Source organism: Xiphophorus maculatus, chromosome 21 (genome assembly GCF_002775205.1).
Source record: "Xiphophorus maculatus strain JP 163 A chromosome 21, X_maculatus-5.0-male, whole genome shotgun sequence".
NCBI classification, from domain to species: domain Eukaryota; kingdom Metazoa; phylum Chordata; class Actinopteri; order Cyprinodontiformes; family Poeciliidae; genus Xiphophorus; species Xiphophorus maculatus.
Window position 1 is genome coordinate 24,722,993 of NC_036463.1, and position 22,291 is coordinate 24,745,283.

Below are 22,291 nucleotides of genomic sequence, written 5' to 3' on the forward strand. Positions count from 1 at the left end.
TTCTGATAAATTAAATAAATTAAATAAATATTATTATAGATTCACAAACACAAAACAAGAAGCTGCAGTTTAAATATGTAATAAATACAAAACATACCCAAAATATAAAACTTTCCCAGAACTGGGATTTTTATAACTTACAGGTTTCATTAGTAACACAATTTACCCAACATTTTCAAACCAACTTCAATTTCAAACCAACTTCAAGTAAAAATCTTTCAAAAATCTGAATATGTGTTAAATTTACATGAAACTAAAAAATATTTTTAAAAATGTAACCAGAAAGTTTTATGAAAATAACTTTTAAACTCATGAAATATTTAAACAAACGCAGGAAACATTCTGAACATTTAGCAGAACAATCATCTTAAAAACAGATTTTATAAAAACTAAAAGCTTTTTTTTATTATATCTGAAAATAATAAAACTCGTTTGAATTTAAGAACATATGAATCTCCTGTTAAACATAAATGTCAAACCTCAATTTCTTTTAATTAAAAAACAATACAAAATAAATTATAATCTAAAAATTACCTAAATATTTTTTTTAAACTAAACCCAATAATGAATATTTTCTTTATAAATAATGCAATTAAAATAAAACTAAAATAAATCAATGAAAGAGAAAATAAAATGTTAGACATTTCCTTTTTTAATAAAAAATAAAGCTAGAATAAATAAATGAAATTAAAAAGTTAGAACAGAAATAATATAAATGTTCTTTTTAAATAAAAAACATTAAATCTTTCCTCCAGCAGCAGAGAACGCTGCTGCCGCCGGAGGATTTTACCGTTCTGTGATTGGCTGTGGTGCAGCGGCGCCGTCCAATCAGGCGGCTCAGGCCTCGGCCAGGCAGCTCATCACCTTCATCATCAGCTCCTCCTTCCTCAGCTTGGAGCTCACAGGGATTCCTCTGTTCCTGAGCCACAGCAGTAGAGAGCGGCCGCTCAGGCCGGACCACTGGGAGGGAGGGAGACCATGATGTCATCAGGCCGCGCTGACATCAGCTCTGACATCAGCGCTGACATCACACCACGACCTGATGTCAATATTAACGTTCAGCGAGCCGCAGCCGATGGATCGTCCATCACTTTGGGATTAATAAAGTATTTTAAGTTTGTAGCCGCCTGCTGCAGCGCCACCTGTCGCTGTTCATCACTCTAACACACTGCGATGCTTCACCCTGAGGACGGCTCCATGTTTAAAACCTGCAGTTTACCGGAGCTAACTGCGCTAAATGTTTTCAAAGTTAGCAGGAAAGCTAAGCGCTAAGCTAAAGTTAGCTCTAATGTTATGGTGAGTTCCCACCCTGAACAGAACCTTTAAGGTCCGGTTCACAGCCGGTCTCCAAAATAAGAGCTGATTGGGGGGTCAGCTGCTCTTTGAGTTTTTAAATCAGGTTTTCCTGCAGAACCGGGTCGATCTACAGAAGCGGGTCGGTCTACAGAAGCGGGTCGGTCTGCAGAACCGGGTCGATCTACAGAAGCGGGTCGGTCTACAGAAGCGGGTCGGTCTGCAGAAGCGGGTCGGTCTACAGAAGCGTGTCGGTCTACAGAACCGGGTCGGTCTGCAGAACCGGGTCGGTCCGTCTCACCTGGTTGCTTCTGGCCATTTTCTCCACGTCTTCCACTGAAACTTTGGACTTGTTGTGTTTCTCTTTCAGATCGAAGCCGACCGTCTGGAAGGAGAACCAAACAATCGTCTTAAGGTTCTAACAAAATGATGCCATTAAATTCCTTCTAGAACCAGAACCAGAACGAACTGGACCGACCTTCCTGCTGCTGGCGGTCTCCCTGTGCGGCAGGGTTGGTTCTGGTTTGGTGCTGCCTTCAGGGCCGGCCTCTCTGCTGGTTTTCATGATGCTCCTGGGGGCGATGCTTTCGGGTCCCGCTGCCTTCCAGCGGTCGGCGGCCCGTTCGGGTCGGACCGTCCCAGAGGTTCTGCTGGGTTTGGTTCTGGGTGGGATGATGATGGCTGCTTTCGCCTTGAACACCGGGCTGAGGCTGGAGATCCGGGTGACCCTGGACTGACCCGACGACTGAGGAACGGCGGCGCTCCGGCTTTTAGGGCGGCGGGCGAATCGGGGGACGATGAGAGGAGGAGGAGGGAGGGGTGCAGCTGAGGAAGAGGAGAAGGAAGAAGAGGAAGAGGAAGGTGTGGTTCGTGACCCAACAGGAAGCGGCAGGGTGAGTCTGCGTTTGTCCTCCATCCCTCGGTTCTGCTGCTTCTGGACTCGCAGCAGAGCCACGCTGAGCCGGCAGGTCGGGTCGTTGTTCCTGAAGATGGGAACCAGTTTGGGAGGCGGGTTCACTGGGACCGGACCGGGCTGAGGAAGAGGAGGGAGGGATGAAGCCGGCTGGAAGTGTTGGAAGAAAGAGGAAACGAATCGGGAGTGGTCCGACTGGTGCTGGTTCTGACTGGAGGACGGGTGGGCTGACGGGGACCGGGCTGCAGGGAACCGGGCCGAAGGGAACCGGGCCTCCGGACGGTACCACAGCGAGTTCCCAGATCTGCTTCCTGGAAGAGCGCCGCCCTGCTGGGAGAGCGGGACCCAGGCGGGCGGGTCGGCCCGGGAGGACGGCGCAGGCTGGGACAGAACCGGCCTGGTGGTCAGGTTGATCTGGTCCGAACTCAGAACCTGAGGAAGGAAACGATTCACCTTCATCATCTGGATCTGATATCAAACCTTTATGTGAATCAGCATCACACCTGAAAACAGCCAATAGTATCCATGGAAACGACACAGCTTGGCTGATTAATGTTCCTCTCATACTGAGGAAACTATTAGCAGTGCTTTGGTGCCACCTGGTGGTGGGAGTCTGAACTACACCTGGTTCAGAAAGGGCTGACCGCCTGGAACAGGGGTGGGCAATCCTGGTCCTCGAGGGCCGGTGTCCTGCAACTCTTAGATGTCTCCCTGGTCCAACACACCTGAATCCAACAGCTGAATCTCCTCCTAAGTGCAGTCAAGTTCTCCAGAGTCCTGCTAACGACCTCATTATTTGACTCAGGTGTGTTGAAGTAGAGATGCATCTAAAAGTTGCAGGACAGCGGCCCTCGAGGACCAGGAGTGCCCACCCCTGGCCTGGAATGATGCTGATAAACTCCGTCAATAATCTTAACCAGGTTGTTCATGTTTCTGCAAATGATCATATATTGTAATGGGACCAAAATCCAAAAAGTTACTTCTGATTTTGGGTTTGAAGGTTTCTAGCGACACTCAGCAAGTTAGAAATGGAAACAAGTAAAACTAGTAATAAGAAGAAATATGTCAAATTTAGGTATAATTTTAGAAAAAGTAATTTCTTTCCATGTGTTTTGATTATGGAACTCTGAATCAAAGTTCCAGATTACTAAAATAATAACTAAATAAATCCATACTACAGCTCTACAATATACCACGGATTTACTGTGACTGTGTGGCCCTTAGAAGCATCAATAAAATAATCAACATACTGAGAATAAAAAGTCTGGTTCATTCCCTAACTGCCTGGTGTATCTGATTGGCATCACAGCTAAATTTACACTAATGGTGGATGTTTAAATTTATAATCTCTAATTAACTTAACATTTCATTGAGAATCTTCTGTTTCCAATTATGAATTTATTCTGAGGCTTTCAACCGTTTTAATGAAAGGAGACGGAGGTGAAAATGCTGTGACCTTTGACCTTGTTCCACATAGAGCAAATATTTCCTAAATGTTGCTGTTTTCCAGAACATCTGGTTTTTACATGCTACAAACAGCAGAGCTGAGGTTAAACTGGAACATCTGCAGGTCTGTGGAGGTGATTCTGGACGGTACCGGGTCGCCCAGATACGGAGAAAACAGACATTTAAATGTAACAGACTCTGAAACTAATTTAACGGAGCAATAAAAAGGGAAAGATAACAATAATCTGATAAAAAATAATAGCAAAGTTCATTTTTAACGACTTTCTTTTAACGAGGACAAAAGGAAAAGTGAAATCATTTCTTCCGTTCAGTTTCACCTTCCAGGCTGAGAACCAGCAGAAATTTCCACCTTTGAAGTGTGAAAATAAAACGTCTGAGCTCAGATGGATCTGGGCTGAACGGCATGAATATTTTAGCCCGACTCTGTGGGAGCTGAACTCGTCTCTGCAGAGTTTCTGACGGCCTTCTCCCTCCTCTAACACTCTGGATGAAGGATGGCTTTAATTTCAGCGGCTTTGATGCTCAACCTGCAGATGCTTTACGGCGGCTGGCTGCTGCTGAGAAACTCTTTTATTACGGCGCATAACGAAGAATATTCTGCATTAAAACGAGGATTCTTCACCAAACCTCATGAGGAGAAGCTCCTCTCACTCCACTGACGTCAGGAACATTAATTCATGAGATGGAGAGGAAGAAGCTGCTCTGAGGCTGTTAAACTGTCTGAAGGTTTTATTGGCTGGAAACGCGCGAATAATCTCATTTCCTGCAGCTTCACGCTCAGCAGAGAGGATTCAGGAAGCTACAGGAACAACTGGGAAATAAAACCACTTCTATTCTCACGGTTAGGAGACACTACCTCTATTTATCGACATCATAAACATTCAGATTAATGAATTACTGAGAAGAGGAAATTATTTCTCCTTTTTAGTTTCAACTTGCTGGTTCTTCCACAAGGGGGCAGTAAAGCAACAGCTGCTCCGATTTCACACTGCCAATCATTTTCACCAGAACAATTAAAGGATGCAGTAAACAGGCTGCATCATTTATCTTCTTTATTTTTATGTCATCTTCACAGGATTATTATTTCTGTTTTGCTAGAGAGAATGTTGTTATTAATCATCATTGTTATTGTTTATTTTAGGATCAGCTGTTTTTGCAGAATAAACATAAAGTTTGAAAGTTTTTTATTTTCTGTTTGTCTTGTTTTCTCAGAGCGTCGTCTCCTTCCTCTCCTCCTATTGGCTGCTGCTTGAGCAGTTGTGAGCGCGCTCAGTAGGCTCAGACAAACAGGAAGAACCTCCTGAATTAGTTTACTGTTGTTGACAAAAAAAAACATGATTTTTCCTGCAGTCGTTCAAAACTGAAGAGACAAACAACTTTTTTACAAATTAAAAATATGAAGAATACAAAGAAATGAAGACATGAGAAATGATCCCAGGTTCAGAAATGATTTACTTTCAGATTTAAAGTTTATCCAAAATAATTTGGAAGTTGATGTGAAAAAGTTTTGCAGATTTTCTGGTTTTAATCAAATAAATCAGATGTTTCTGTTGTGTTTGTTAATTTTCCTCCTTGACAGTAAACCTCAGTGATCTTGTTACAAAATCACTTCTGGATAATTATTTAGAGAATGCAAAACATTTATAATTCTGTTTTACAATAGTCTTGATAGTATTCTACATATAAACATATATTTCCATAAAATAAGTATTTTTTTCCCATCGATGGCAATAAGACTATTATAAAAATAAAAAATATTCTGTTATGGTTCATTAAGAATAGTTGAAAAACCTGAGATTAAATTAAATTAATTATAGACACTCATGTGATTAATAACTATTAAATGTTTTAGTTGACAATCGTCATGAAAATATTTAATGAATAGATAAATAATCAAATTAAAACAATTTAAACTATTTTAAATTCAATAATGAATTAAAAATAAATGAATAAAAAAAATACAACTTAAAGAAAATTGGAGATTTTTTGTATTTTCCTCCATGTTTTATTTGGTTGATGTACCTAGTAACTAATTATCATATTTCATTTTAAACTTTCTGGTAAAACAAACAAACAAAAAGAATATTTACTTTTATGTTTCTCATTTTTCTGAATAAAACAGTCAAAGAGCAAAACAGAAACATTTAGAAAGAAACAAGAATTTATCTAAGAATTTAAAAAGTTTGGTTTTAAATAGAAATTTTCTTTCAAAAACTTTTATTTAATAACTTTATCTGTGACTCAACCGAGCAGCGCTGCAGCTCCTACCTGCATGGAGGCAGCGGTGGTCAGGCCGGCCATGGGGTAACTGGGTTTACTGGTCAGACGGGTCGGGAAGCCGCACACGCTCTGCAGCCGCTCGCTGCTGTCGGCCAGGAAGCGGGCCAGCGCCCCCTGCAGGTCGCCCCGGGGGCAGCGCTGCACAGGCTGCAGGCGGATACAGCTGAGAGGGTAACTGAGGGGCAGGAGTGAAGGGACGACGCTTGGTACCATAACAGAAATAATAATAATAATAATAATAATAATAATAATAATAATAATAATAATAATAATAATAATAATAATAATAATAATAAAGTGTTTCAACCAGTGATATCTAGTTCAGGGTTTCTATGCTCTGCTGCTCTGTGCAGCTTCTATGCAGTGAATCTATGTTTGGATACGTGAAGACTTTCTCTCCCACCGGTCTGAAGTAGACGCTGCAGTAGACTCCGCCCCCCTCCAGGTCCGGCAGCCGGTAGCCGTACTGGGAATCAAACCAACAACCACTTCAGACCCGTCTGGGTTCCACAGAAAAGCAGAGCGAGGTTCTGACAGCGCGGGCCGGGTCGGGCGGTACCAGGCGGTTCCAGTGGTTCTGAAGGTCTCCGTAGGTCCGGAAGGGTCCGTCTCTGGGCAGCTGGCGGCTGATGCTGATGATCTGACCCTTCTTCATGCTGCACACAAAAACAGCCATGAACACGCAGAGCAGCGGCTCCACCTGCTGGCCAGAGGCAGCATTACACCGACCCGATAAATCAGAACCACAGAGGAAGGCTGGATTAGATTAATCTGGATTAGATTAATCTGGGTTAAAATATCACTTTAATACAACAAAGTATCCGAGTCAGGCTAAGAAAAAACATAAATTATGGAACATAAAGCCAGAAAGTTATGAGAAACAAGTTTAGGGCGCCGTAGGGGAATAGAGTCGTTTTACAATATAAAAGTCAGATTGAGAATAAAGTCATAATAGTTCATATCTCACATTACTAGAAATAAGTTTTACATCAAAAAGTCTAAATAATAGTTGGTTTTATTTTTTTACTATGGATCTTTTTAGTGTCTGAAATAAAGATTATCATCATCAGCAATAATAATAATAATAATAATAATAATATTAACAATGTCAAAATGTTTAAATAAACTGAGAATAAATGTGTCATTTTATGAGAATATAGAAAAAATTAACTAACAAAATTAAATATGTAAAGTTATATTTTGGTATCAAATGATGAAATTCTTAATTTTTTAACTAAAATTATTACATCAGATGGAATAAAATGAATTAGTTTAGAAAACCAGTGAGATGGAACAACTAGGACTGGGAGAGACTGGGAGCGACTGGGAGGAACTGGGAGAGACTCCAGCTTTTATTCTTTAAATCAGGATTTTCTGTTAATATTATGACTTATTGATCATCATAATAAAGTTATTAGGTTCTTTCCTGGCTCTGACAGGCCGTCAGGTCCAGGACTGTCCACCGGGTGGCGCCGGCCCACCTAGGCAGGACGTGGCACCAGACGGGTCCCCCAGTGGAGGACGGGTCCAGGATGAATTCCGGGTCGCTGCAGAACCTCTGGAGGACCGGCGCCGGCAGCCCAAGGTTGTCCAGCTGAGACAGAGACACAGACAGGTTCTGGTTCTGGTTCCGGTCGGCCCGCTGCCCCCCTCAGGGCCTCCTACCGTTGGCGGCGGCGTTCTGACGGCGCTGGCTTCGATGCTGAGGCTCAGCCGATCGCCGCTGGTGTTCATCTCCAGACCTGAACCAGAACCAGAACCGTTAACTATACCGGGCCGGCAGAACGTGATGCCGCAGAGGAACAGGAAGCAGAACGTACTGACGGCGCTGAGCATTCCTTGCCGGGTCAGGAAGTCTGCCCCTGCAAACAGAACCAGGTCAACCCGTTTCAATCAGTCAAACTTTAATAGTTTTTTTCTCCCTCCAGGGTTTTTTGTGGCTCTAGTTTCCCTGATATGACAGAAGCTGACAGGAAGGAGGAAGACATGCAGCAAATATATGAATAAATATTCATTTATCAAAGTAAATACAGTAATTTTCTATTTCAATAAACCAATAAATATTCTCTGGGCTCTGTTCCAATCTGATTCATCATAAACTGATTCATATGTAAATATCTGGATATGAGGGATGAATTCATGACCTTTGGCTTCATCTTCATGGCGTTTCAGGGTTGAAGCTGATTGGTGGAACCCTGAGTGGGTGTGGCCTGCTCTGCCTACCTGAGATCAGGTAAAGTCCTGCTTTGTTCCAGCTGGGAGCCAAACGGCTGATCAGAGAGTAAGAGAGGCAGCACTGCAGGTCGCCTGGAAACGCCGTGTGAGGACCGCCCAGCTGCACAAACACACACACACACACACACACACACACACACACACACACACACACACACACACACACAGTCAGGTGACCCCTGCTGGTTGCAGACAGTAACTACAACAGCCTGATCTCACCTGCAGACGGTTTCTGATGGCAAAGGCCTGAAGGACGCCGCGCTGCAGGAAGTGGACCTGACAGGGAGACACGGGTCAACATGAAGCAGCAACATGCAGCAGCAACATGAAGCAGCAACATGTAGCAGCAACATGCAGCAGCAACATGAAGCAGCAATATGTAGCAGCAACATGAAGCAGCAACATGCAGCAGCAACATGAAGCAGCAACATGCAGCAACAACATGAAGCAGCAACATGCAACAGCAACATGCAGCAGCAACATGAAGCAGCAACATGTAGCAGCAACATGCAGCAGCAACATGAAGCAGCAATATGTAGCAGCAACATGAAGCAGCAACATGCAGCAGCAACATGAAGCAGCAACATGCAGCAACAACATGAAGCAGCAACATGCAACAGCAACATGAAGCAGCAACATGTAGCAGCAACATGCAGCAGCAACATGCAGCAGCAACATGCAACAGCAACATGCAGCAACAACATGAAGCAGCAACATGCAACAGCAACATGCAACAGCAACATGCAGGTCTGATGTTCCCAAGTTGCCCTGATTGCATCAGAATTCCGACACACAGGGAGGATAAAAAGCTTCACACTGAGCCAACATGTCCAGCAGTGACCTTCAGCAGGGTCGTTCTGAAGGTCGCTGCTCTTCTCTCCTCCTGGTTTCCTGCAGAACTTTCACTGACTGCCTCTGATGAGGACAGAACCGAATGGACTGAACGGTTCAGACTGCTGCTCTGTGCTGCAGGCAGTTTGTTCTGATAGTTTGGGTTTCCCTTCATCAGCAGCTGGTTTTACTTTCTAGAAACAAAGTTAAAGAAGAGAAACTAAAGTCTTTGAAATAGAAACTTTCCCTGATTATTCTGAATCGGTTCAATGAGATGATTTCTAGAATAGTTTTCTGTTTCCAGTCACAGAGAGGCGAACTGCTGCTGCTGCTGCTGCAGCGGCGCATGCAGGTAGCGTGTGAGCAGACGGGGTGGCGTGCAACGTTTCCACGGCAATCATTCATGTTCCTGTCAGCCTCACAATGTCTCAATCTCCACATCTGTGGAACAACAGGAAACTTCCTGCTGCAGCAGAGAGCGACAGCAGAACCAGACCTCAAGTTTACATCTTCATTCATCTCATTTATTTATTTACTTTTTACATAATAATTATCCCTAGTCTATTACCTATATATGATCTAATATCATTATTTACTAGTATTAGTATTTTATTGGATTTTTAAAATTATTATAAGTTGTAGTTTTAACATGGAAGTTAATTAGTTATTATCATTATTATATATTTTTAATCTTTTTAATATTCAGCTCAAATGATTTATATTTAACCACATTATGTCCGATCTGAATGAGTAAGTTACCAAACTTCCATCCATTTTCTGCCATAATGTTTCACACTGTAATGCTGCTTATTAAAGCCAATAAACGGTGGAGGCTTACAGACATGACTGCAGTGACGTCAGTGATGGAGTCCAGAGCAGGACAGGCCAGGATGTCCGAGTACAGCAGCACCAGCTCCCTGTGGAGACAACATGGCGGACAACATGGCGGACATGTCAGAGCGCATCCTCAGCTTCACGTGTCTCAGCTTTGAACAGGTGATGTTTCAGGTGTTTACCTGCAGGTCTTGATCTGATTGGTCCTGGGCTCCTGCTGCTCTTCCTCCTGCGGACTCAGCGTGACGCAGACCAACTGGCTCAGGTCCGGAAGTCCGAGGAAGAACAACGACTTGGGCCCGACGCCGCTCATCCTGCTGAAGACACACTTTACTTCATATTTACCTTTTCTATTACATAAACTCTCCTTTTAATTCAGATTCAAAACTTCTAAAATAGATAGATTACAACGTCTATATTGTAAAACCGAAAGTTTGTGTAAGAATTAAAACTCTTTAGCCGCATAAACAGAACATTAAAGATGCTACAAAGACATTAGCAAAAACAACCACTGTTGAGTTTTTTATTTTGGGTTATGATAAAATAAAACATTATGACACATTTATAACTTAACACACAGCAACAAAAACACTTGTTAAAGTGATGTTAGGTTAAAAGTCTAAAAGCTCTTCCTCACCTCGTTGACTCCTGAACTTGGTTAAATCAAGATAATTCAGCTGGGCTCAATTTAGCCTCGATTTTTCTGTCTGAAGTAGTAAATGTACATCTACTCTTCAAGGTTCTCACATTTGTTTTCTATAAAAACTATTAAATTCAAAGCAGTAGTTCTGAATATATGAAAATCATTTAAATGTGCCTAAAAATCTGATAAACCTTTGCTCGAAACAAAGATGGGTAACACAAAGGACGAGTCTTCATTCCTTATTTCATCCATTGTAACTTCTTTTGTTTTTAGTTCAGGTTATTTTCTATAAATTCGCTCAAATATATTAAAAGGATGACGCTGTGTTCCTCTATAACCTTTACTTACATCCATGTGGCTGTTGTCAGTATTTTAGTTAAGTCTGGTTGATTTTCTCTTCTGCCACAATGTAGAGAATCTTTGTAATATAGACCAGCTTTGAGTTTCAGGGGCGCGTGTTTCCCGCCGGAAACTTCCAGTAGTTAAATCAAAGCTGGTCTGTTGGACAGGAAGCTCTGCTGTTAACAGTTTAGAAGCTGCTAATGTCCAGAGGAAATCCACATTAAAGCAGGCCCTCTGGCAGCACCAGCGAGTAACTCAACACGCATTACGTGAGGTGCGTGAGAGAAGCCAATCCTTGCGTGAGAACTGGTTTCCTTGAAAACTGTTGAACTTTAGTGAACTTTAGCCTGCTTTGCCCCACAGTCTTCGCCCACAGCTGGGCGATGACTGACGTCTGGTGAGAACCAATCAGCGACTCACTTTGTTAACGATATGGAAGTGGAGAGCCAATGAGAGTACTAGAATAACTTTGAGGGCGGTACCAACCGTGCAAGGTTCTGCTTGGTGCCTTTAAGTAGCATTACTTAAACACAGTCGGACCGGAAGTAGACGTATTCTTTCAAAATAAAATCTCAACATTTATCAGTCTAAGTTAATAGCCAACAACTGAGTCTGTAGTCCGCACATAATTATTTATTAAATAGACAAATATACTTCCATCTGGTTTTAATATAAAATATTGACTCAGCTACATCAACACCCAACTGTAAGAAAAATGGATAAAAATATGAAAAAAGGGGGAAAAAAAACCCCAAAACATTTCTTAAGAACCCCTGTGGGTGAGAAGGGGACATTTTTAAAAGCAAACTCAAGATCCACTTTTTAAATTCATGAAGTGAAATGACTTCAGATTAACACGACTTCTCACCGGTTAACGACTTCATTGAGGAGGAGGGGAAGAGGGTTGGTCAGGGCACCAAACAGGCTAGGACCGCCTCTGGCTGCTCAGGACACTCAGTGACGCTATACAGTAAAACCAACACGTTTTAATTGTATTTTATCTTAATCTATTCCTTTATCTTTTTATTTATTCGTTTTATTTTAAAAACTTTTTAATTTTTAGCTGATTTATTTATTTAAATACCTTTATAAATATGTATTTAGTTGTTTGCTTAAAGCACTAATTTCTCTAGTTACCTAATTTTTTGTTAGTTTTATTGCATGTAACATTTTATTTTTATTTTTTAAATTGAATAGAACTGTATATATTTACTTATTTGTGTAATCAAAATATCTTCATTTTGATTTTTTTATTTTAATTTTTCACAAGTGCAGCACTTTTATGTAATTATTACAGCTTTTGTTTTATTTTTTACTTTTATTATAGTTGATATATTAACGCCCTGACTCTTCAGCTTTATTTTGAAAACTCCAACCGGAAGTGGCGTTACCGCGAGCTCACCTTGATCATTGATAAGTAGTGAGCGCTGGAAATTGGAGTGGAGTGTCTCTGGGGTAAATGTCGGAGTGTTTGTGCGGAGTCACGGTCGGACTCTCCCCGGTATTACATAAGCTCAGTCCGGCCGAGTAGCTCCTCCCGGTTCTCCCGCCGCTTCGCCTCCGAACCGACGGACCAGGAGCCACAGAGATGGGCGAGAAGCAGGAGAAAAGCCCCGAAGGAGTGAAGTACTTCAGGCTGTCAGAGATCGAGGAGCAGAACTCCTTCAAGTCCACCTGGATCATCATCCACAACAAGGTCTACGACGTCACCAAGTTCCTGGACGAGGTGAGGAAAGTTCTGCTTCCGGTGTCCAGAACCGCGGTCCGGTTCCGATCACCAGCCGGAGCTTTTCCGCGGTTTGCTGATTTTATCAGGATTAAATCAGAGCCGCCAGGGCCGTAGCTAGGGATTCCGGATTTGGGGGCCCGGGCCCCATATCGCCACCAATTATAAACTACTCTAGAATTTAATGTCACTTAATGAATCTGAGCAACTTTTATATTAAACCACTGGTTTTTGGTTATTACGTATTTATTGTTTTCTGTAATAAGACATGGTGAAGCCATTTAAAAGGCAGGTTGCTAAATCAGCTGCAAGTTTTTTCTGTCATAAATTCAGAATTTCAAATATTTTTCTTTATTCTGCTCATCATGTTGAGTTTTCTTTTTTCACATATTTTTAGTTTAACCTCATTTTTTTCACCTGTAAACTAACCAATCACAGTTGAGAAACAAAGTTTAACTCTTAAAAATAATAAACACTCTGTTATTAAATTTAAACAATCTTTACTTGAATTTAACAACCTAAAAATTTAATTTACAAATAAATATAAAGTTAATCTTTTTTAAATGAGCTTTGAGTCCATCTAAAAACTATTTTATAATAAACTCATGAACCAAGCGTCCTAACCAAAGTAAAGTTGTGTTTCTACATTCAGACATGGAAGAAGTCGATCAGGTTCTGACAGGTACTGGACCGAGTCGGTCTGCAGAACATTTTTACCTTTCACTGTACATGTACTTCCTGTCAGGCACAGGAAGTACTTCAAATCAGAGGATTGATTATTAAAAACCCAGAAGAATCAAAACTACTGATGAATAAACTGTTCAAATAAGAACATTTCACTTACTGCAGTCGTCTCCATGGTAACCAGCTGTTGGTCCCGTCAGCCAATAGGATTGCAGGTTTATGTAGCATGAAGCTGATTTGTTCAGGAGGTTCAGCAGCTCCTTGGTAAACGTCTCTATCAGGTCAGAGGTCATTTATGAGCTGATATTTCCTCCTGCAGGAACTTTCACACAGAACCGACCCGGTTGGACTTTTGTCCCGCCGTCTGTCAGAGGACAGGCTGCACAGAGGTGAGGGGGTGGGCGTGTCCTCAGGTGAGCGTCAGCGCCGGCCAGCCAATCGGGACGCTCGGTCCGGGCTCCCTCAGACCCGGTTCTGATGAGGCCCGACTCGTTGTCTCTGCTGCAGGCTGTAAATCATTGGCAGGGCGATCCGGCGGACCGGATCAGGGACGAGAGATAAGAGGGAAACGCCGAGTCAGCAGAATACACACAGAGAGAACCAGAACCTAGAACTGGAACCAGAACCTAGAACTGGAACCAGAACCTAGAACTGGAACCAGAACCAGCAGACTGGATCAGGGACGAGAGATGAGAGGGAACCAATTTGGTTCAGTTCATTACAGTTATTAAGTTTATTAAAGTTATTTCATAATAAGATTTACCTCAAACATCCATCAGAACCTTCAGAACCATCAGAACCTTCAGAACCATCAGAACCGTCCGTCCTTCATCCTGAGCTAAACAGAAACAGTTTGAGGAAAAACATCAGATTATTGTTTGTTTCATTAAATGTTTTATTTGTCGTTGTGCCGATAAAGGAGAGAGAATTTAAAATATTATTTATTTTGGGAGAAAATTATTTTAGACTTTGAGATTTTGGTGCAAAAAGAAAAGAAACTGATTAAAGATGTGAAACTTTTCTGAAGATATTTTCATATCAACTTTAACATATTTATTACTTTCTGAATATTTAACATATTTATTACTTTCTGTAATAAATATTTATTACATTTTTGGGCAACATTAGGTATGTAAAGAGTTTCATCTAATAAAGTCCAAAATAATGATCAAATTGTAATAATTTAGTCAATTACTTTAAACTTTACTGGTGAACAGAATATTTTACACTGTAAAACATTTTTATTAGAATAAGAAAATGAAACAAAATGGAATTAAAATTCTTATTAAAAAAGTTTTGTGTTTTTTTAAAAAGTAGCAACTGATGAACAGGTTTCATAAAATCTGCCTGAATAATTCACTGCTCCTGATGATACCGGGTCGTACCGGGTCGTACCGGGTCGTACCATTTATAAAATAAAATGTTAAAACCGATGATTTTTGGTCACATTTTCAATAACTAAAATCACAAAGCAGTTGATCAGGGGTTTCCATGACAACCAGCGCGTTCTGGTTCTGGTTCCGGTCGTGACGGTGTGGTCCGTGTCCGCAGCATCCCGGAGGCGAGGAGGTTCTCAGGGAGCAGGCGGGGGGCAACGCCACGGAGAGCTTCGAGGACGTCGGCCATTCCACCGACGCCAGGGAGATGGCCGCCAGCATGGTGATCGGAGAGCTGCACCCGGTCAGTGTGGGGACGTCGCCACGGCAACGCCAACATGACGACACGACGCCATGACACTGACCTTACTGTCCACCATGACACCTCCGCCCTCTCACTAACTGTCTGTCTGTCCGTCTGCAGGACGACCGACACAAGATCGCCAAGCCTGTGGTGAGTCAGCAGAGCCTGGGGCATCATGGGAAATGTAGGCCACAGGGTTGGATGAGGAGCAGTGAACCCCAGAGACAAGATGATGATGATGATGATGTTTAACTCTGACCCTTCTCATCACTTCTCTTGTTTGTGTTGGACAGGAAACGCTGGTTACCACGGCGAAGGAGGACGGCAGGTAAACACCAGGGGCCTCCAGGGGCCACCAGGGGTCTCCAGGGGCCACCAGGGGCCTCTAGGGGCCACCAGGGGTCTCCAGGGCCAAAGTCGGATTCCGTCTGGGTGGTTTAGTAACTCCTGCTCTTCTCTTGCAGCTGGTGGTCCAATCTGATCATCCCCACTCTGGCAGCCGCCATCGTGACTCTGATGTACCGCATGTACACCACCGACAGCGAGTGACGTCATCGTCTGAGCGCTGTGATGTCATCCGGCGTAGAGCGGCGGTTCTAGAGCGGACGACTGGCCGCTGTGGACCAACAGCATCACATTCCCTCAGTCTGATCTAGGATCCACGGCTCTATGCTGCGCCGCCATGGCAACTCTGAATTAACCAGAATTTAACCAACCAATCACATGACTCTATGATCCAATGAAGTCCTTCCTGCCGGGCATTTCCGATCCAGATGTTCAGCAGAACCTCATGATCTTGCACTGGATGTATAATTAGTTTTTATATCTTCATAACTGAATGTGAACGAGTTCCTGTCAGTCAGCAGCTAATGTTGGGTCCAGTTTGGTTCTGGTGACATCAGTCTGATGGGTGTTTCTCTCCAGAACCGCCGTCCCGACTCGTTCTGCACTAATAAAACTCTTAAACTGATGAAATTCTGACTTAATTTTTATGGAAAAAGAATAAAAAAAGTTTCAATTTGTGTTTAAATCGTTCCTCCGTCCAGCAGGTGGAGCCCTTCAGACTGAACCGTTTTCCAGAACTTCTGGTCGGTCCGGATCTGATGAGATCTGTCCAGGTTCTGTCAGAACCGGAACCAGAACCCAGTGATGCTGTCTGAGTGCAGCTGCTTTCTAATGTAATAAAGTGATTGAGAAGTTGCTGCTGTGGGCTTTTATTCTGAAATCTAGTCCAGGTTATTCTGGGATGGCTGGTTCTGGAGCCATCAGATGAATGCAGCTCTGCAGTGCCACCCTGTGGACGGTCAGTGTAACAGGAACAATCTGATGATTTTATTTAGTTCCGACCCAAATTAAAGAATTAAAACCTTTAATTCAACCAATCACATGTCTAAGTTTAAACTATGTTAAATATCAACCAATCAGCTGGAGGTCGGCGGCCTGTTGCTGGGAAGATTTCAGAAAGGAGACCAGAGAAACAAAGCTGATGTATTTTATTATTATATTAAACCAGTAACAAACTGGGACGTTGATCCTGGTTTCAGATGGACGACTGTTGATGCAAAAAGCTGTAAATATGGGGGATCAAATGGAGGTCCGGGGGCCTTTTACGGTCCTCTGAATGATTTTCTGTGGCCTCCAACTGGAGTTCTGGAGTATAATTAAAGTTAATGTGGCTGGAAGTTCAGGTGACTGATTCAAATGAGTCATTTGTTCTTTTAATGGGACTTTAAAATAAAATAAAAATGGCTGAATAGAAATTGTTCTTAACTGACTCAGTTTCTGAGGTTCATCTTAATCTAGAAACATCCAGAAAGTTCAATTCAAACAGCAACAGTTTTTAAAAATGAGGCTCAGAAAATAATAAACCCCTGAAGAATCAGGAAACTGTGGCTTTATTTTTATATTGGATCTGAAATAATTTATCTCTATTTAAATCTGATTTAATTTATTTCAATAACATGGAGATGATTTTAGTTTATTATTTGAACAGAAAAATAAAATAAATGTCAATCTTGATGTTTACATTTTATTTAAAATAATTGTTGAGCAATTGTTTCCAACTTCATGACAAAATGTTTGGACTGAAATTAAAACTGAAAACCTACAAATAAAAAAAGAAATGCTGCCGCCTGGTGGTAGGAAGTGGTAATCAGTAAACCCTCGCAGGGAGTTCTGGGTCATAATTAAAGGTTTTTAGGTTTTAACAGGTGATCCTCCACTTCCGGTCCCCTGGGGGAATAAATACGATGTGACACAGGAGTCCAGTTAGAAACTCTTCAAAATGGGAAAGAAAAGGAAACAGGAAGCAGGTTGTCATTCAGATTGTTTCAGAAAATACTCCAACAATGTACTTAAGTAAAAGTACAAATACACAGACAAAAATGTACTCTAGTAAAAGTAAAAAGTACCACATCAACATTTTTACTGGAGTAAAAGTAAAAAAGTACTGACTTTTAAAAATACTTAAGTATTAAAAGTAAAAGTACTTGCTGAATGTATTACCTACAGTAATCACTAATACAATATCATTAAGTGTATCATATTTAATTTTAATACATCAGTAATGTGTCATTTTAATGAACCACAGATAAAGCAAGTTTTTATTGTGTTTACTCTCTGTCACATATTTACAGAGGGCCCCTGTTGGTCAGGGGCTCCGCAGGGGGCCTCCGCAGGGGGCCCTCAGCAGGGGCCCTCCGCAGGGGGCCCTTAGAACTGTCCTAAGTTCCCCCCTATAGCCGCCACTGAGTGCAGTGAGAAAGTACTTGTACTTCATTACTTCCCTCCACTGAGAAAGTAAAAAGATTTTCACATTTACAGTCAGAACCAACCTGAACCGGATCAGAACACCAGTTCTTCCTCCAGTCAGTGATGATGATGATGATGAAGGTCAGAAAAATCAGAATATTTAAAAATTTAGAAAAATGTAATAAATCAAGATATTAATTCAAATGAAAGGTTTTACATACATTTTAGCATTATTTCTATGTTTCTGCAATAAGTGATTAATTTCATCTTTTTATAAATTTATTCTTCCAGACATTTTAGTAAAAGATGTTTAATTTGTTGTTTCTGCTGAACATTAATAACTGATCAGAGATCAAACTGAAACTGTTTTTAATCAAACTTGATGTTAAGTTTCCGGTTTTCCTCTCAGCGTTGACAGAACCGGAACTCTGACCCGCTGCTTCCAGCCACAAACCCAGAACCAGAACTCTGACCCGCTGCTTCCAGCCACAAACCCAGAACCGGAACTCTGACCCGCTGCTTCCAGCCACAAACCCAGAACCAGAACTCTGACCCGCTGCTGCAGCCACAAACCCAGAACCGGAACTCTGACCCGCTGCTTCCAGCCACAAACCCAGAACCAGAACTCTGACCCGCTGCTTCCAGCCACAAACCCAGAACCAGAACTCTGACCCGCTGCTTCCAACTTTTATTCTTCAGGAGGAAACATTTCATAACCTGCTAATGGAGCAGAAAATTAGAATAAAACGTTTCATTTGTTTTCTGTTTTTTCCTTTTAAGCTGAAATCCCAGCTGAACGTCACCATGACGTCACCATGGCAGCGGCGGTGACGTCATGGTGACGTCACGCGTCTGTTTACTGCGCGCTGATTGACGCACCTGCGGCACGTGAAGCGCCCCGTTATGTAAGAAAACAGTGACCTTTGACCTTCTGCTGCCATGATTGGCTGATTTTTCAACAATGTCACATTTAATGAGTTTATTATTCATTTATTAAAGATGTTTACAGGAAGTAAACTTTATAATTCTATTACTAATAATAAAAATCACAACATTATTATAAAACAATGTTATAACAATAATACTGACTTTATAATACAACAACTACTGATAATAAAGATTGTTATGCAATAATAATTCATCATTATTAGTTCAGATCAAACTTCAAAATATTTATTTGTGGCAGAAAACAAATAAATATTTTACAAAAGTTAAAATTGAGAAAATTATTTAATTGTAAATTTTCTTTAAATCTTGTTTTGACTCCATCAGGTGTTTGTAGTTTACTGACTCTGACCTGGTTCTGGTTCTGGTTCTGGATGGTCGGAGTTGAACTGTTCCTGATTGTGGCCGCAGTAAATCCTTCTGGAGGCCATGAAAGGCCCACGAACCTCATGTTGGAAACCAAACCATCTGAAAACAGAGAAATGGTTTATTAAATATGAAATCAGTCAGTGGAAACTCTGGAGGAGCTGCAGGGAGCCTCAGCTCAGGTGGCAGAACACAGAGGCACGCCACACTTTTCAGATTTCATATTAATAATCTTTGACTTTGTCTCATAAAATCTCTTTAAATCCTGAGCAGCAAATAAAACAGGTGAAGGTTGTGTGTGTGTGTGTGTGTGTGTGTGTGTGTGTGTGTGTGTGTGTGCGTGCGTGTGTGTGTGTGTGTGTCACGCAGGGGGCGGGGGTCCGTATAGAAGCGGCGCCACGTCCGCCGCCCCGCAGGTCGCAGGTCGCAGCTCACCCATGATCCGCTCAGCTCCGCCGTGCGGGCCGAACCGGGCCGGCCAGCAGAACGGCCTGCGGGATGAAGAGGAGGATGAGGAGGGGGACCTGGAGGACGAGGTGGACGCGTCGCACCTGGAGAAGTTCATGCGGGACCGGAGGAGAGCCCGGTCGCTGCCCGCGTATCCCGCCGCGCTGCTGGACGGCGGCAGGAAGCGGGTCAAGTTCGCGGACTCGATGGGTCTGAGCCTGGCCCGCATCAAGCACTTCAGCGTCCAGGAGGACCCGCAGGTCCCGCCCAAGGTGCTTGTCCCGGTACCAGAGCTTCCCCCCGCAGCAGCCGGACCCGCGGACCAGGCCGGAGCCGCCGCGGCTGCTGGCCTGCTTCCCCGAGCCGCGGGACGCGGAGCGGCGGGTTCGGGAGCTGCGGGTCTGCCTGGAGAGGCTGGCCGTGACCCGGTTCGAGCTGAGGGGCCAGGTGCGGGTCCTGCGGGGCTGCGCCGTCAGGGAGGTCGGGGTTCGGCTCACCTACAACGACTGGCTGTGCTACGTGGACGCGCAGGCGGTGCCGGTCCCGGTGCCGGAGCAGCCCGGGTCGGAGTCGGTCCGGTTCGGCTTCACCGTGTTCACTCCGCCCTTCATGGACCCGGGCGCCGCGGTGCACTTCGCCGTGTTCCTGCGCAGCGACGAGGGAGAGTTCTGGGACAACAACCAGGGCCAGAACTACTCGCTCCGGTACCGGAACCACTGCCAGGACGAGCCGGGCCGCCCGGACCCCGAGCCGGCCGGAGAGGCTTCTCCATCCTTCTGAGCGGATCAGAACCATCCGGAACACTTCCAGCACTGGACTCCAGGCGGGATCCAACCGGACCGGTTCTGATCCAAATGTTTGGCTTTCAGGATGAAATAAAACCAGGAAAACCTGAAGAATCCCGGAACCATTAATGTCCAACAGGTCCATTCCTCCATCCAGGCTTTGGTCTTTGTCGGCCATATTGAAAATCCAAGATGGACGATAATCGATAATTTAATTTGATCAGATTTTTTTGGGACAGAAAACATGTTTGGACATTTGATCAATTTATTCCTGACAGAGAAACTTCTGCCACCAAGTTGTTTTGGACATTTAATTTTAAATTTAATTATCAAAGATCGATCAATAAATGGAATCGATTATTATTATTATTATTATTATTATTATTAGACAGCCGCCTTAAAATCTCGAACCTCTCCCTTCTAAAAACATTCATATCTGCCTGTTTTAATAGTTTAAACACCAAATATAAAGAAATATGAAGACTAATCCGCTAACAGGGCAGCTAATTTTTAATCCACTTTAATGTTTTTGCTAACTTTGAAAATGTTTAGCACACTTAGCTTCCCCTAAACTAATTTTCTGGATAAATTCTAAATCTCTAATTTCCGTCACTGTTCTGTAAACAAAAGTCTGAGGACATTATAAAACATTTAAATTATTTTAAAATAAAGTTTAGTCTCTTAATGTCATATTTCATCTGAAGCGTTTTTGATAACTTTGAAAACTTTCATCACATTTAGCTTGGTCTAAATTAACTTTTCCAGATAATATCGAAAGCGCTAATTTAGGAGGTTGTAAACTTTTAGTTGAATAAAAAACTTGATCGATTAGCCGCTTATAGTCATGCTCTTATTTTGAAGGGGGAGACTGTTTAAAACGAAACAACATTTAATCAACCAGAGGTTCAATTTAGCGCTTTAGCATTAGCTTCCAGTAGCCACCGCGTTGTAGTAGCGCTCTAGCATTAGAAGGGCTATGTTTATAATTACTGCTTTATGGTTAGCATAGCTACCATTTTAGCTAATGAAGCCCGTACCTGTTCCTTATAATAATTCAGATTTTAACATTTAAAATGTTAGATTTTAAAATGTAATATTTTTTATTGAGCCCAGCGTTAGCCGAACTAATATCTGATTAGCGCTATAGGGATAGCATAACTAGCCCTTTAGCTAGCAGCCCCGTCCCTGTTCCTGAAAATAGTTTAGATTTGTTTTATGGAAAAATATAATCAGAATTATTGTCTACAAATAATTTGGCGTTTTGTTTATAAATACAAACAGGTTGAAGATTAACTTTAAAGGACCATAAATATATTATTGAAAATAATCGATATTTGGTCAGAAACAGTGAAAAAATGTCTTTGGTATAATTTCACTTTCTGAATGTTACATTAGAGTTTATTAAGCTAATGAATATTTATCTTACATTATGTTTTACACGATAAATAAAAACACAAGGAAAATAAATGCTGGTTTTTTACATTAAAGTTTTAATAAAGCAATAAAATCAGGTGATTATTATCCAATAATAATAATAATAATAAATAATTTGACTAAAGTAAATCTGATGTTTTCTCCTCATTTTCCTGTTTCTGGACTCAGGTGCTACAGGAAGTCAGTTGCTCTGATTCTGGCCACAGGTGTGATTTAACTGTGACGTCACCGGCAGGGCCCGCTCTGATTGGTCCGTCCTCCTGCCGGGTTCCGTGTCCGAGTTGTGAAACGCCGGTTCGGCCGGAGGAGGAGCTGCGGGATGTTTTCCTTCTGCTCGCAGTTTGGAGCCAAATATTTGGTTTAATATTGCACACAGAGCTGGAGGGGAGGAGGTTCGGTCCGGATTATGAAAAACAAACACTTCTGGGTCCAGATCCAGAGTTCGGTGCCGGTTTCACCCAGATGACCCAAACAGCAGAACATCTCGTCCTGCTGGTTTTCTCTGCTGCGCAACATTTAGAAATTATTTCCTCACATAAAGAGGAAAAAGTTCTGACTGGGCCCAGTTCCGGTCCGAACCCAGTAGAACCGCATGTGAGATTCTGTTCTATCAAACCGTCGCCATGTTTTTCCTC

At 42.4% G+C, this 22,291-nt stretch overlaps 3 protein-coding genes across 3 annotated transcripts; 2 read left to right on the forward strand and 1 right to left on the reverse strand.

Annotated features, from left to right (window-relative positions):
* Positions 1–687: 687 nt before the first annotated feature.
* c21h18orf63 (chromosome 21 C18orf63 homolog) lies at positions 688–11,754 on the reverse strand. The gene is made up of 14 exons (XM_023326490.1): positions 11,707–11,754; positions 10,036–10,170; positions 9,858–9,936; positions 8,408–8,464; positions 8,177–8,288; positions 7,774–7,815; positions 7,619–7,695; positions 7,435–7,547; positions 6,513–6,609; positions 6,337–6,419; positions 5,942–6,128; positions 1,772–2,638; positions 1,595–1,678; positions 688–960 (listed from the first exon to the last, which is right to left on the reverse strand). Exons 2-14 carry the CDS (start codon positions 10,164–10,166, stop codon positions 838–840), a joined length of 2,052 nt encoding a protein of 683 aa, XP_023182258.1. The 5' UTR covers positions 10,167–10,170; positions 11,707–11,754; the 3' UTR covers positions 688–837.
* Positions 11,755–12,266: 512 nt separating this feature from the next.
* On the forward strand, positions 12,267–16,129 carry LOC102232156 (cytochrome b5). The gene is made up of 5 exons (XM_005814467.3): positions 12,267–12,564; positions 14,800–14,928; positions 15,049–15,078; positions 15,222–15,256; positions 15,393–16,129. Exons 1-5 carry the CDS (start codon positions 12,427–12,429, stop codon positions 15,475–15,477), a joined length of 417 nt encoding a protein of 138 aa, XP_005814524.1. The 5' UTR covers positions 12,267–12,426; the 3' UTR covers positions 15,478–16,129.
* Positions 16,130–19,387: 3,258 nt separating this feature from the next.
* Positions 19,388–20,312, forward strand: ppp1r3g (protein phosphatase 1 regulatory subunit 3G). The gene is given in 2 exon segments (XM_005814469.2): positions 19,388–19,712; positions 19,714–20,312. Coding segments are annotated over 2 exon segments (789 nt in total). The 5' UTR covers positions 19,388–19,427; the 3' UTR covers positions 20,218–20,312.
* The last annotated feature ends 1,979 nt before the right edge of the window (positions 20,313–22,291 follow it).